The 14,263-nt window shown below is 42.6% G+C and overlaps 1 protein-coding gene across 1 annotated transcript in view; it reads right to left on the bottom strand.

Moving 5' to 3' along the window:
* Positions 1-283: 283 nt before the first annotated feature.
* Positions 284-14,263, bottom strand: part of ARHGAP24 (Rho GTPase activating protein 24) — a 215,047-nt gene continuing 201,067 nt past the window's right edge. The window contains 16 exon segments of the mRNA XM_054064671.1: positions 284-1,013; positions 1,016-1,058; positions 1,061-1,229; positions 2,689-2,897; positions 2,899-2,943; positions 2,945-3,015; positions 3,018-3,105; positions 3,107-3,247; positions 3,249-3,518; positions 3,521-3,612; positions 3,615-3,776; positions 6,883-6,909; positions 6,912-7,003; positions 7,823-7,896; positions 10,031-10,072; positions 10,074-10,164. Of these exon segments, the coding sequence (XP_053920646.1) occupies positions 985-1,013; positions 1,016-1,058; positions 1,061-1,229; positions 2,689-2,897; positions 2,899-2,943; positions 2,945-3,015; positions 3,018-3,105; positions 3,107-3,247; positions 3,249-3,518; positions 3,521-3,612; positions 3,615-3,776; positions 6,883-6,909; positions 6,912-7,003; positions 7,823-7,896; positions 10,031-10,072; positions 10,074-10,164 (1,645 nt within the window). The 3' untranslated portion in view covers positions 284-984.

Consider the following 14,263-nt stretch of genomic DNA (forward strand, 5'->3'; position numbering starts at 1 on the left):
CTCACACTGTCAAAACCATCAGAATGTCTGGTTCATTCCCTCTGTGTGTCCCTTCACCAGTCATGTTACAAAACCAACTCACTTTCACTCAGAAGTAAGTTAGATGCTAATATGGTCAGAACAATTGGTTTTACTCCTGCTTTGATCCTGCAATGATCAGACAGAGGGCTTCTTTAGTCATGAATCTAGTCATGAATCTTTCCCTTAATTTCTTCTTCCCCTCTCCCAGTTTCTCACTCTGCCACCCCCATGTGCTTCCAAAACAAGCAGCTATTTACCCTTTGCCACTGCTGCCTTGATATATTCATTTGGTTTTTATGATACAGGTGTGTCTTGGGCCTTGTCTGTGCTGACCATCAATTCAGTTAAATTAGTAACACTTTATTTTGGCTGTAGTGTGCTGCTGTTTCTCATCCTACTGGCTTTTTAGAAGTGACGCAAATCAGGGTTTAAACAATGGCACATACACCTGAACTTATCTGTTTATCTTCATTTTCCAGCAAGAAGGGGTAACAAAATTACAACCAAAGAAACCCCAACCAAACCCCCAAAACACGTGATATACAAAATAAGCTGATGGTAACACAATGCCAAAAAATAGCTTATTATGTTAAGTGCAAGGGAGAAAAGCCTTGATATAAAGCTTGATTGCAGCAACATTTCAATTCACCAGTTTAAATACAAGACTTGCATTAAATATTTCTTGAGATACATCTCTTGCTCTCTAAGGTCATTTAAAAAAAAAAAAATTATACACATATATCCAGTTGTAACACTTGACAGTAGTCTCATGAAGCATTCAAAAGAGTATAACTTGATAAGTACACACTGTCCGATATGAGTGGTTAATGTCTGCATGATTTCTTCTTTAAACAGTTTATAACATTATGTTGAGTTCTAGCCTCATACAGGTGACCAGCCACCTGATACAGTATAATACCCCCAAGCCCTTCCCCAAAGTCCCACAGTCTATGCTTCCAAAGCTCACTGGATCCAGATGGTGTTGCCTCTTCTGGTCTGCGAGACTCCACTGTCAGTTCTCCAAAAGTGGAGAAAATAACTGCTCCATTTCCTTCTGCAACATATCATTCCTCTTCTCTGCATCTTCCTTGGCCCGCTCTGCATTACGCATTTTGATTTCTACCATTGTGAACTTCTTCCGCTCTTGATCCAGTTCTTCATGCAGGGCTACTACTTCTGTCTCCAGGGTGAGATTTCTCTGCTCCAGGCTGCAAAAATGAAACAAAAGCAGACAGCTCCTGAGCATCACCCCTCATTCACTCAATGCACACCACCCACCAAATTCATACATGTCTTTTCTTTTACAAAGTTCAGACTGGATTTTTGAGAGGTGCATCTACAACCCATAGCTTCACCATGAACCATTCTCACAGTGCAGTCTCTTTGGTAGTTCATTTAGAAAATGCCTACAACTGCCGCTGGCAAGGCGCACAGTAGCAAACATTTACTTCTTAATAAATAAGCTAGTAATACCTTTTACTTCTGGAATTGGTTTGTCACCCAGCTCCTGCTGTAGTTGCACTAGTGTCCAAGGTCAGAATAATGCCCCAAATACCTCTGTTTCACTGCTAATCTCCTTTCTTCAGCTGACCTATCTGCTTTATCCATTTGCAAATATGGATCAAAAATTTCAAAAGAACCTGCAGTCAACATGATTTGTGTCTAAAAAAATTGGCCCTATTTGTCATGTAACTTTCCAATGGAAAGCATTAGAAATCCTAGGGGTACTAAACACGCAGTCATCATGCATACTAGAACATTATATGAAGTGCTCTACTACACTGCCTACTACACTGAAATAGCGGTGGGGCAAGAGACAGCAATATTCTGTACACTGAACCTTTTGCTGGGTGGCTGCTGTTGCCAGTAGCGCTCTCAGTGTTGTGATCCACCTATGACTTGCAGTGCCAAAGATACCAATGAAAAGGGCTGCTGTGCAACAGAGGTGAGAACAGAAGACAAGTCCCTGAACAGCTTTACTGAAGAACCTTTATTACAAAGACAGCACATTCAGCTCTGTACTGCTATGTGCACTAATTAATGCTAAGCCCAGACTCTGAGGTTATTGTGGGCCATCCACCCCAGCAAACCTTATGTGTGAGAAGAGTCCGCACTACCTGTAGACAAAGACACAGCTCTCCTTCGCTTTCTTTAATAGGTCTGAGCTGTGAAGGAAGGGCTCAGGCAAAGAGCAAAGAAGCAGTGTGGAGACTGGACCACGAGCAGTGCTCTCAGAGGAATGATGACTCTGGAAAGGAGTTCCATCAGTCTCCATGTCCCCAAAAATCTACAGGTGGAATAAGCCACAACACTGCTTCCACTGAAAGGTGATGCCCAGTTACCCTTCTCAGCCTCTGGAGAACAGGCATTAACTAATAAAAACATTGTAAGAGCCTACTGATTTTGTTAATTAGATTCTACAGAAAATCACAAGGTTCTGGGTTTATTTTTGATGCCAATAGGATAGCGTGTCATAATCATGGCAAGCAATTCCTCTGAAACAGACTCCTTTGGTATCACCAAAAGCAATGTCAGAGTATGTCAACACAGAAAGATCAGAAACTCAGTGGCAAGCACACAGTGACTGCAGCTAGTGCCCACTGCTAGCAAGTAACAAGAGGGAAAAACTTGGATTTACTCTGCAAAAGGCAGTTAGACGGTAGAAACAAACTTGTCTTACCTTTAATCCTCGTCTCATACTCTAGTTTTTGCTTGGCCATCTCTTGCTTCAAGCTGGACACTAGGCTGTGCAGAGCACTGTGATTGTTAGTACTGTTGGCCACAAACGTCTCGCTGTTATCAATGCTGCTGGTGGCTCGGCTGCTGTGGCCCTCCACACTCCTTCTGTCACTTTTGTTTTCACAGTCACCCAGGCTAGGAGACGTTTTCATGTGGTGGTTCATCAAGCACAGAGTCTTCAAAAGTTACCCACATAAAAGTCCTGCTCAGGGCAGGTGGTGGTGGATGAACGACAGGAGTTGGAGCGCTCGGGAGGGATATTTCACAAGATGATGTTGACCAGGTGGCACTGTCCACACTCTGTTTGTCCTCAGAGTTTACCATAGAGAACTGCTGGTGGACATTGGTCGTAGTTAGAAAGTCCTGTTGTGCTGGCCCGATCACCCAACGATTCCTTCTGCTTGTTGTCCCTCAGTGTGGACACAGCCATTGGGCATGCAGCTGTGGTCTGGCTGTTGAGAGTGCTGCTGTGCCAGTCTTGGGTGCTAGAAAACACCCATCCGCACACCTCCATTCTGCATGCTGTGTGTGCCCATCTTAGTCATTGCTCCCTTTCAGAGACGATGTTCTTCTGGTTTTGCATGATACAGTTTGGTAAGGGTCTGACTCTTCTCAGGGCCATCCACAGAGCTGCTGAAGGGACCCGTTGGTGACTATGCCACTGCCTTATTAAAAAGCAGGATTTTTTTCAGCATGAGTGGTGGGCTTCTGTTGACATCTAGTTTCTGGATGCTGTTCCTGGGGCTATTTGGTCTTGCTTGCCTGGCAGAGCAGTCGAAGCCTCAATTGTCTGTGACCTCCCTTTGGGAGACTCAGGTTTGTCCCAAGAACAGTGCCTCACTGCTGTCTCCTAGTGGTGTTGTTCTCTTTGTTCTGTAGCTGCCCTGCAATTGCTTTATTTGGTATTTCATTCTTGTTGCATATCTCAGCTCCCATCTGAGGGTCTGCACCTTTGGGAAACAGCTCTTCATGTTTGTTAATCATCACTGACATTAGCTGCTGGACTACTACCATACCTGCAAGGAGACACCAATCACATGATCATTAATAGCCTGTTTTGTTTAGGGCATAAATATACTTTATCATCAGATATCCACAAATGCATAGAAAAGATTCAACTTATACAAACATTCACACAATGCATCCACCTGTGCAACACCCTGAACGTTTAAGACACCTGAAGTGCCGCTGGCTACTAGATGAGACCAGCACTGTCTCTCCTTCCCTCAAACCAAGCCAGCAGGCCTCAAAGACCCCCTAAGAACAGGAACTTCTGCAAAGAAGCTATTATTGTGACTCTAACTGCATACCAAAAGACCACGGAAAGAGAAAAAAAAGTAGCAAATGATAACATCATTGTTTTAACTCAATGTGCAATTCATTTAAAAACCAAAGTCTTATTCTGGCACAGACTTATATTTCAATAACAGAATGTGGGCAGATTTGCATTGCTGGAACATGGATGGTTTAGTCTATTGGAGCATAACAGGGAAGTAATATGACAAAATTAATTTCATGTGAATGTCTTTAATCACTCTGTGGTGAAAGTATATGCAATCAGAAACTATGCCACCTTATAACATTGTATGGAACTAGTGCAGGACCGCAGCTTGCTACTTGCTGTAATAATGGCTACCCTTCCTCTCAAAGAACAATCCCTTGGTGTGCACACCACTTGACTGCACTGTAATTTACACTAGCATTTATAACTGGACTTCGGGTAATAAAGATGTGCAATTCTGTTTTGTTAAGCAGACCCTCATTAAGGATATTAACAATATTTCAGTAACAAGGTCAAGATAGTTACAACCACTACCCCATTTTCAAGCTCCTGGAGACCTTTTAGAAGCATGCTATGCTCTTCTAATCAATACTTTCCCACTGTGCAATATTGTTTCACATCAACTCCTTTGTAATATTCTGGATCTTTATACCCCACCCTTTTAAAATACAACTACTAAGAGCCAATTCATTGTTGGTACTCAACATGTTGTTTATTTGTTTGCTAAGGAAAAATCATACATTAGAACTATGTAGCAGGAAAACTCAGTTAGTTACTCCCATGATATATTTGGCTATATTCCCACTGAGAACACTAGTTTTATGAGTAGAAATTTTACTACAAACATTGCACTGTAGTCAGGCAACTTTCAGCACTGTGCTCAACCTATGATTGGTATTGCGGGAAAATCTCTCTTGAACCAAAAAAAAAACCCCTCCTCATTCCCATTATACAGCTAGGTTTGCCCATAGCTGCATGTTTGCCTCTGAATGATTGTGCAAGAAAAGCACTCTGTAACTTCCAAAAAGTAAAGGGCCATAAAGTAGGGTGGCCACGAGCATGAACTGATGTACAGTCTTTGGTTAGAAGTTAGTATACGTTTGAACTAATGTGCATCCTAATTGCAAAATCATCGTCTCATGTCCAACCTGAAAGTTATACTTAAAGAGAAGTCATAAATCTGTTTAATCAAACCTGTTTCTCATTAGCTAAAAATATACGCATTTCCTTCAGTCGGTAATAATATTCATGCCATTTCCAACAAGCAGCCACCATCATTTTAGTGCTATGGCTGCAGATAAGCAGTTTGGTGAGTTGCTTTCAAGAACTGGAATAGCATATTGTTTTCTGTTTCTACCTCATATGAAAAAACAAACCGAAACAAAGAAACACCAAAACTTTCTTGCTCAAACTTTCAAAAATAAGCCAACCCACAAACTTTAGGGAGCAGCCAGTTCTGGAAAAATATAAACCTAGAATATAGTATTTTATTTAGAAATGTCTAACTCCTCTCTTCCCATCCCAAATCTCCACTTGCCTCCCGTGCTCCAGGTGAGCTGAAGATACGTGGTATCCCACAAGTAAATACCATCCTGTATCATTCTCATTGACTACAATGGTATAAATCAGTTCTGTGGCACTCAATTCTAATCTACTGAACACTTTTAAGTACTTTTTATACTATTTAGTGCAATCCATAGGAAAGAAGGACAGTGGTGCTGCCTGATCAAGAGAAACTCTCGCAGCAGTTATCTACCAGGCTGCTAAGCTCTACTGAAGTGTCAGGGTAAAAGAAGCTACTATCCTGGTCAGTCTGACAGTTCTGTAGGTACAAAAGAAAGACACAGGTTGAAAGTGAAGTGATAGGCAGAATATTCACAGAGAGGGGAGTACACTCACAAAAATATCTCTCATGCAAGAGAGAAGTTACAAGGTTTTTCTGGCTCATCTGTGCTACTGTTCAGACAGCTAGCCCTGGGTAAGTCATTGCTTTCAGGCATGATTTTGGAATGCTATATTTCTGTTTACACCACATAGTCATTTTAAGATTGAAAGGGAGAATGATGAAACATTAGGCTTCAGGTAAACAAGTAAATGAACAAAGTATATGGGGAATTGCGGTATCTGTGGAAGAAGAAAAAAGCATCAAACTCACAGAAAAATAATAAATTCATACACTCTCAGAATAAACTTTGAACACAGTATTTTTGAGTTTGGGAACATTCTCAGTCCAGGTGCTACATATTAAGAAAAAAAGTGTTAGGAAGGAGAAAAGGTGTCATGTACTTTATGGAGAATTAAAGTCACAAAGATTAAGACTAGGAGGAAGTCATAGGAGGAGACCATCCTTGTCTTAATCACAGCAAAATGCTCTAGCTGACATCGCTGTAAATAGCAGAACTGCAATTCTGACAATTTCATGACTGTTGCACAAAAAGGCATGCAATATACCACTGCCTTGTGCAGGATTCTGCATGGGTCACTGCACTATGAAGCTGTACGACTTTTTCTTGTACTTAAGAACAGCAGGTAATATATTAACTGCACTCCAACTACACATGCTGAATAAGAACATGTCATATTTGCAGCAAGTTTTGAGAGAAAAAGTACGTTTCTAATGAAGTTGCAGGACAGCACAATCTCATGCAAAATCTGTTCACATTTCAGCCAGTTTTATAGCGACCTGCAAGATTTAAACCCAGAAGTACATTCAGATTGAAGAATTCTCTATAAAAGAGGTATATGTAACTTTCTGCATGTACTACATGACCTGCTATGTACTGTTTAATAACCTACAGATATTCCTTCTTTCTATTAGAAGTTATGCACAGTAAGTTCACCTTCCATGATAGTGAGAGGATCTTCCACTTTGGATGAAGGATGTTGGGACCCAAAACAGTAGCTAGATTTTGAACACATCATTTTGTTATGCCTGAGTAAGACTGGACTTCATCAAGGAATCTGTAGAGAAGAAAGAGGCCTTTAAGAAATATGTAAAAAGGAAAAAAAACAAAAAAGTCAAAGCATGTGGATGTTTTCCTAACACAGGTCAAATATTCCATTCAAAACCCTCAGGGAACACCCTGAAAGCTCAAGGCTATTCTCCTCAACTGCTTCAGATTTTCTCCAAAATGATACATCAATAGCAAAACTTCAATTTCAATCTAGAGTGAATAGAAGATAACTCTGTTTAATATGGTAACTTTATCCAGCACCATTAACCAACCACTTGGCTCATAAAATATCCTCAAATTGCAAAATGTCAATTAATAAGAAGTTTATGTTCCATTAAAATGTGGTTTGGGTTTTTTTATGCTGGCAACTTCTACAAGTTCACTAATTGCAACTGTGTAAGTTTTTTAATTGCAACTGTGTAAGTTCTTGGATGTACCCACAAAACTATTCTACATACTGCAAGACAAACACAGTTTTCAAGGATACCACGCTTCAGGAGCACACAGCAAACGCCACTAACAGCAGTTAGAAATGGGAAAAAACTGGTTCCTATAAAATGGACAGAATATATTCATTTTAAACTTCTTGCATCTCTTGCTGAGGGCAGCTTGCTGATGAAAGAAAAGTTGTAATATAGCACCTTGATGGAGAATTTTCTAATTTTAGTAATTAGTCATGCAGTAAACCTGTATTTTGAGTGCATTCACTTAAGTTCACCAATCCTGACTGTGAGTAAACACACACAGTACACACAAATGCAGACTGGTTTGTCTGTACAGCTCACCGTTATAAATACCATTGTGATGTTCTTGCAAGAGCCCTTACCTGCAGATATATTTCAGCAGATTATAATTGACAACTGGCAGGCTCTTCACTTGCTTCACCAGTTCTTGCAGGCCCTTTAAGTGGTTTAAGGAAAAGAAAAATGCCAGTAATTCCAACTACAAGACAATAAACACATCACTGAAAATGCAGTGTCCAATACTATACACAAGCTACCATCAGGAACAGCTCGTAGAATCAATTTTGGATGGCAAAAGCTATATTTGCCTAACAAGGATTAGGTCTGGGCAAAAATAAACAAGTAAATAAATAACTTGATTTCATCCTGTCTCTCCCTCCTCTTTCACTCTTTCTTTTTTTGATCAACAGGTCTGTTCCTCCTCCTGCTAATAATAAGGCTGAGGTTTCCAGGGCAGTTCTGGTTGGAACTAGTTGGCATCTTCATATAAGAAACCCAGTTCTGGTCCATACTAGATTCAGACCAATAAACATTTATTCAGTTTGTGCTCATCCTGGGAATGCGACAAACAGAAAGTCACACAGTATTTTCTGTGCCTGTGGAAATAGATACTGGCTACGGTCCACACCAACCAGTGCATTTAGACTTTTTCAGTATGAAGTTTTAGCACTCTGCCAGCATCAGTGGGGTTTTGATTATAATATGTTATAAAAACAAATGCAAATCAAGATACGTGGACGATGATGGCATACAAGTTTTCTGGTTTAGGGCTAAGAAAGGAAAAAAGACGCACAACTGTCTCCCTTAACTGTGACTGCACTTTTAACTTCTGCATAAGGATCAACCAAAAATCCAGTCAGACAGCCTTACAACTAGACTGCTAAGATACCATAAAGAAGACTGAGTGGCTCATCATCTATAGCACTGATTTTCCACAAACTGCCAGCACCAACAGGCCACCATAATTTGAATCTTACTTTCAAAATTAATTTAATATTGTGCTTCATGTATAGTTGCAAAAGAACACTCTGGGCTAAGCCAATATAAAATGACCAAAATTTAATCTGAAAATTAGTATCACTACAAGTACAACTGCATGATGACTAACTGTGGAGCTGTCAAGTGGCTTTACATTGCTGCTAACAATGGTTAGAGACATATGTAACATGTACAAGCAAACCGTGGCAACTTTAGCTCTTGCCATAACTTTTGCAAAGAGCAGCTCAAATTAAACCAGCTGAACAGCCCACTCCAACCATTTGCAAGCAGCTGACAAAAATATGCATCTTCTAGTAAACTGTAAAGAACAGCTAAGAAACCAGTCTGATTTCGGTGGGCGTAAGAGATTATGACAACACAGAAGACAGTTTGGCACAGCTCTGTGTCTCTCTGACCTTGCCATCATACGGGAACAACTACCACTCTGCTGTTGGTAGTTATCAACTGCAGGCTCAGAATGGAGATGGTTTCTTAGGAAAGAGGCGATCATATTCATCTTAATAATTAAAAGATTAGATAGGAGATGTTCCAGTTTTTGAAAAACTGGAACAGGTTTTGAAAAGTCAAAAAGGAATTAAACAGAAATAACTGCCTTAGAAATTTAGGGGAGTAGACTGCAATCAACAGAAATAGCCTATTGGTATTTACTTTGAAGAGAAAATATCACAGTTGACCTCACTACCCACAAGCACACAGAACAATGTAGTACTAGGCACTTAGTTTCCCATGTCTTCAGACTAATATATAGCAGGCCCATGCCACTGCAGGGCAGTTAAGACCTTTATTTTGCTCATTTGTGTTACGCTGTTTTAAAAGAGTCTGGAAAGTGAGCACCCTCCAACTTTTTGAGGCCTTCTGATTCAATGACCAGCAACAAATAGATTTCAATGACCATCAATCAAAGTCAGTACAAGTTGGCATTCTGATGCTCAGAACAAAATGACCTTTGATTAACGGTAAAAGTTGGACAGCACTTACTAAGACCCCTCCTTTCACAGGTCAGGACCAATAAAAATATAGGTCTCTTCCGTGCCAAATGGAAGCTATTGACCACAATGAAGTTTACTTGAACTGGATTCGGTGACATGCAATAAATACAGCTAAGTATGCTATGCACCTATACTTAGACTTCCAAGTTACCTAGGTGGCAACAGTTTTCATATAAAACCAGCCTCAATTAACAGATGCACATCATAAATTAAGACAGGTAATCAGCTTCTCTCCTTCTCAAAATGAGAACAGGTTATAACATGCTGGTCTTTTATTTCATCTTACTCAACTTGTCAACTCACCGATTCTTCCTCCTTGCTGAGCATTTTGGCACAGGAAAAAAAAATCTTCATATTTTGCATATGGTATGACTGGTTCTGGGAGTTCCCTTAGGTACAGCTTAAGCAGTGACGCCACAGTGTGCACATCTGTACTGCTGTTGGGTTAGAATACAAGTCGTTACTGTGAATCAGAATAATACTTCGAGATCAACAGGCAAAACTCCACCACTTAACTTTTCCATTATCACCCCCGATTTTACTCATCAGCAATACATACATTATAGGGCACAAGTGGTGTTTAGCTCCATTCCAGTGCTAAGGAATGAGAAGCAGGAGGTCAAAGAGAAACAGTTGATTAATGCCTGGCTCCCAGCCTAGTGTGAGGAGAAAGGCTTTGGGTTCTTTGATCATGGGGTGACACCTGTCCGTCCGTCCCCCCCCGGCTTTCTTACTAGGGATGTCTCATAGGGGGACTAAAGTCCTTACTAAAAATCTAGTGAGGCTCTTAAATAGGGCTTTAAACTAGATGTGAAAGGGAAGGGGGATGAGACCAGGCTAGTCGGGATGGAGCCTGGAAATGGGGCTCCAGTAACTGAGAGATGGTGTGCTGGAGAGGACTGCCAGTACATCACCTCAGAGCAAAAGGGGGCGATTATACCTGGGGACAGTAAGGATGAAACTGGCACTGTGGAGTTAGTTACTCCAAGGACAAGTCAATCGGGAATAACCTCTATTCCCTTTATGAGGGCTGAAGGTTCGTCAGCCCAGCTGAAGTGCATTTACGCCAATGCACACAGCATGGGCAATAAGAAGGAGGAGCTGGAAGCTGTTGTAGGACAAGGTGACTATGATGTCATTGCCATCACAGAAACATGGTGGGACGACTCGTATAACTGTAGTGCAGCTATGGTGAGGTATAAACTCTTCAGGCGGGACAGGAAGGGTAGAACAGGAGGTGGTGTAGCCCTCTGTGTTCGAGAGTGCTTTGATACCCTTGAGCTCAATTATGGTGAGGAAGGGACTGAGTGCCTATGGGTTAAAATCAGAGGAGCTCACAAGAAGGCAGACATCGTGATGGGAGTCTGTTACAGACAACCCAGCCAAGAAGAAGCAGCTGATTTGCTCGTCTATAAACAGCTGGGGATAGCCTCTAAATAGCTACCTCTTGCCCTCGTAGGAGACTTCAATCTTCCTGATATCTGCTGGAAGTACAATACAGCAGAAAGGAAGCAGTCTAGGAGGTTCCTGGAGTGTGTGGAAGACAACTTCCTCACAAAACTGGTGAGTGAGCCAACAAGGGACGGTGCCCTCCTGGACATGCTGTTTGTGAACAGAGAAGGCCTTGTGGGGGATGTGATGGTTGGAGGACACCTGGAACAAAGCAATCATGAGATGATAGGGTTTTCAGTTCTAGGTGAGATGAAGAAGGAGACTAGCAAAACAGTCACATTAAGCTTCCAGAGGACAGACTTTGGACTGTTCAGAAGGCTGGTTAGCAAAGTCCCAGGGGAGACAGTCCTTCAGGGCAAGGGAGCCCACAAGGGCTGGGCACTCTTCAAAAATGAAATCCTAGCAGCTCAGGAGCAAGCCATCCCCATGTTCCAGAAAAGGAGCCGGTGGGGGAAAAAACCAGCTTGGTTGAGTAGGGAGATCTTGAGAGGCATCAAAAAGAAGAGGAATGTCTATGAGCTTTGGAAGAAAGGACAGGTGTCTTGCATGGACTACATGGAGGAAGTGAGATCATGCAGGGAAAAAAATCAGGAGGCCTAAAGCCCAACTAGAAATCAAACTGGCTAAGTCTGTGAAAGATAATAAAAAATCTTTCCACAAATACATTAACAAGAAAAGGAGGACTAGGGAGAATATGCAGTCCCTATTGGATGCAGAAGGAACAACAGTGACAAGGGATGAGGACAAGGCTGAAGTACTTAATGCCTTCTTTGCCTCAGTCTTTAATAGTAAGGAAAGTTGTTCCCTCTGTGTACAAACCCAGGAGTTAGAGGAGCAGAATGAGGCTCCCATGATCCAAGAGGAGGTGGTTAGAGACTTGCTTGCCCACAAGCTAGACACCCACAAGTCTATGGGGCCGGATGGCATCCACCCCAGGAGTATTAAAGGACCTGTCGGATGTCCTTTCCAAAGCCCTTTCCGTCACCTTCTAGCAGTCCTGGCTGACTGGGGAAGTTCCACTGGACTGGAGGCTGGTTGATGTTGTACCCATCTACAAGAAAGGTTGCAGGGAGGATCCAGGGAACTACAGGCCTGTCAGTCTCACCTCAGTGCCAGGGAAAGTCATGGAACAGGTGATCTTGAGTGCTATCATGAAGCACATGCAAGAGAACCGGGTGATCAGGCCCAGTCAACACAGGTTCAGAAAAGGCAGGTCTTGCCAAACTAACCCGATCACCTTCTTTGACAAAGTGACTCAACTACTGGATGGGGGAAAGGCTGTGGGTGTAGTCTTCTTGGACTTCAGTAAAGCCTTCAACACAGTTTCTCCTCAGCATTCTGCCCAAGAAACTGTCAGCCTCTGGCCTGGACAGGCGCACACTGGGTTGAAAAACTGTTGGATGGCTGGGCCCAGAGAGTGGTAGTAAATGGAGTTAACTCCAGCTGGAGGCCAGTTACAGTGGGGTTCCCCAGGGCTCAGTACTGGGTCCAGCCCTGTTCAATGTCATTATCAATAACCTGGATGAAGGCATTGAGTGGACTCTTAGTAAGTTTGCAGATGACACTAAGCTGGGTGGAAGCGTGGATCTCCTGGAGGGTAGGGAGGCTCTGCAAAGGGACCTGAACAGGCTGGACTGCTGGGCTGAGACCAATGGCATGAGGTTTAACAAGGCCAGATGCTTGCATGGGTCCTGCACTTGTGGCACGAGCCCTATGCAGAGCTACAGACTAGGAGAAGTCTGGCTAGAAAGCTGCCTAGAGGAGAAGGACCTGGGGGTGTTGGTTGACAGCAGTGTGCCCAGGTGGCCAAGGAGGCCAATGGCATCTTGGCTTGTATCAGAAACGGTGTGACCAGGAGGTCCAGGGAGGTTATTCTCCCTCTGTACTCGGCACTGGTGAGACCGCAGCTAGAGTACTGTGTTCAGTTCTGGGCCCCTCACCACAAGAAGGATGTTGAGGCTCTGGAGTGTGTCCAGAGAAGAGCAACGAAGCTGGTGAGGGGGCTGGAGAACAAGTCTTATGAGGAGCGGCTGAGAGAGCTGGGTTGTTTAGCCTGGAGAGGAGGAGGCTGAGGGGAGAACTTATTGGTCTCTACAACTACCTGAAAGGAGGTTGTGGAGAAGAGGGAGCTGGCCTTTTTTTCCCCAAGTGTCAGGGACAGGACAATGGGGAATGGCCTCAAGCTCCACCAGGGGAGGTTCAGGCTGGACATCAGGAAAAATTTTTCACTGAAAGGGTCATTGGTCACTGGAACAGGCTGCCCAGGGAGGTGATTGAGTGACCTTCCAGGGAGGTGTTTAAGGGACAGGTGGACGAGATGCTGAGGGGCATGACTTAGGGAGTGTTAGGAATGATTGAACGCGATGACCCAGTGGGTCCCTTCCAACCTAGTCATTCTATGATTCTATAGATCATATCTGTGATCTGGTTTGTTTGGTCCTTTTGGGGGCGGGTGAAGGGAGCGTCCTATAAAGAACTTAGGATACCTGCAAGCAAGAATCTATCAATTCTGCTGACTCATTACTGTGAATACTTACAAATAACACCTTATTTGGAGGCACAGATGTAGAGAACATCCTGGCTTTCGTTGTCAGGCATCTCACATCAGGCATGCAAAATCCATCTTAACTGATGCTTTTCATATTCACTTGAGACAGAGACCAGGCTAGCTCTCAAAACATGCTCAGCGTTCCACTGTATCACCATCTCCCTCTGGTATCAGTATTAAGTAAGCGAGTTTTAAAGGAGACCATATGTGCCACAGGTATATAATTGAAACTCCCCCATGCGAATTACCATTCTTCCCCTGGCATGCATCTTTTTTCTATGGGCCCCCATAAAATGACTACTGTGCCTTTTAGCTGTACCATTACACTGTGAACTTGGATATACTTACCCACAGAACTGTAAATGCACTGGAAATGAGTTTTAGCTTTATACTGTACCAAGTAAGCTAAGGTATTACAAGTCACCAAGCATAGATAATGTCTGAGTGCCAGTACAACAAGCAACGCTACAGCGCTGATAGTCAAATATCTGGTATGACATACACATTTTTTCTCAGAATTATATTAAGGGGTTTCT

Source organism: Cuculus canorus, chromosome 4 (genome assembly GCF_017976375.1).
Source record: "Cuculus canorus isolate bCucCan1 chromosome 4, bCucCan1.pri, whole genome shotgun sequence".
Taxonomy (NCBI): Eukaryota; Metazoa; Chordata; class Aves; order Cuculiformes; family Cuculidae; genus Cuculus; species Cuculus canorus.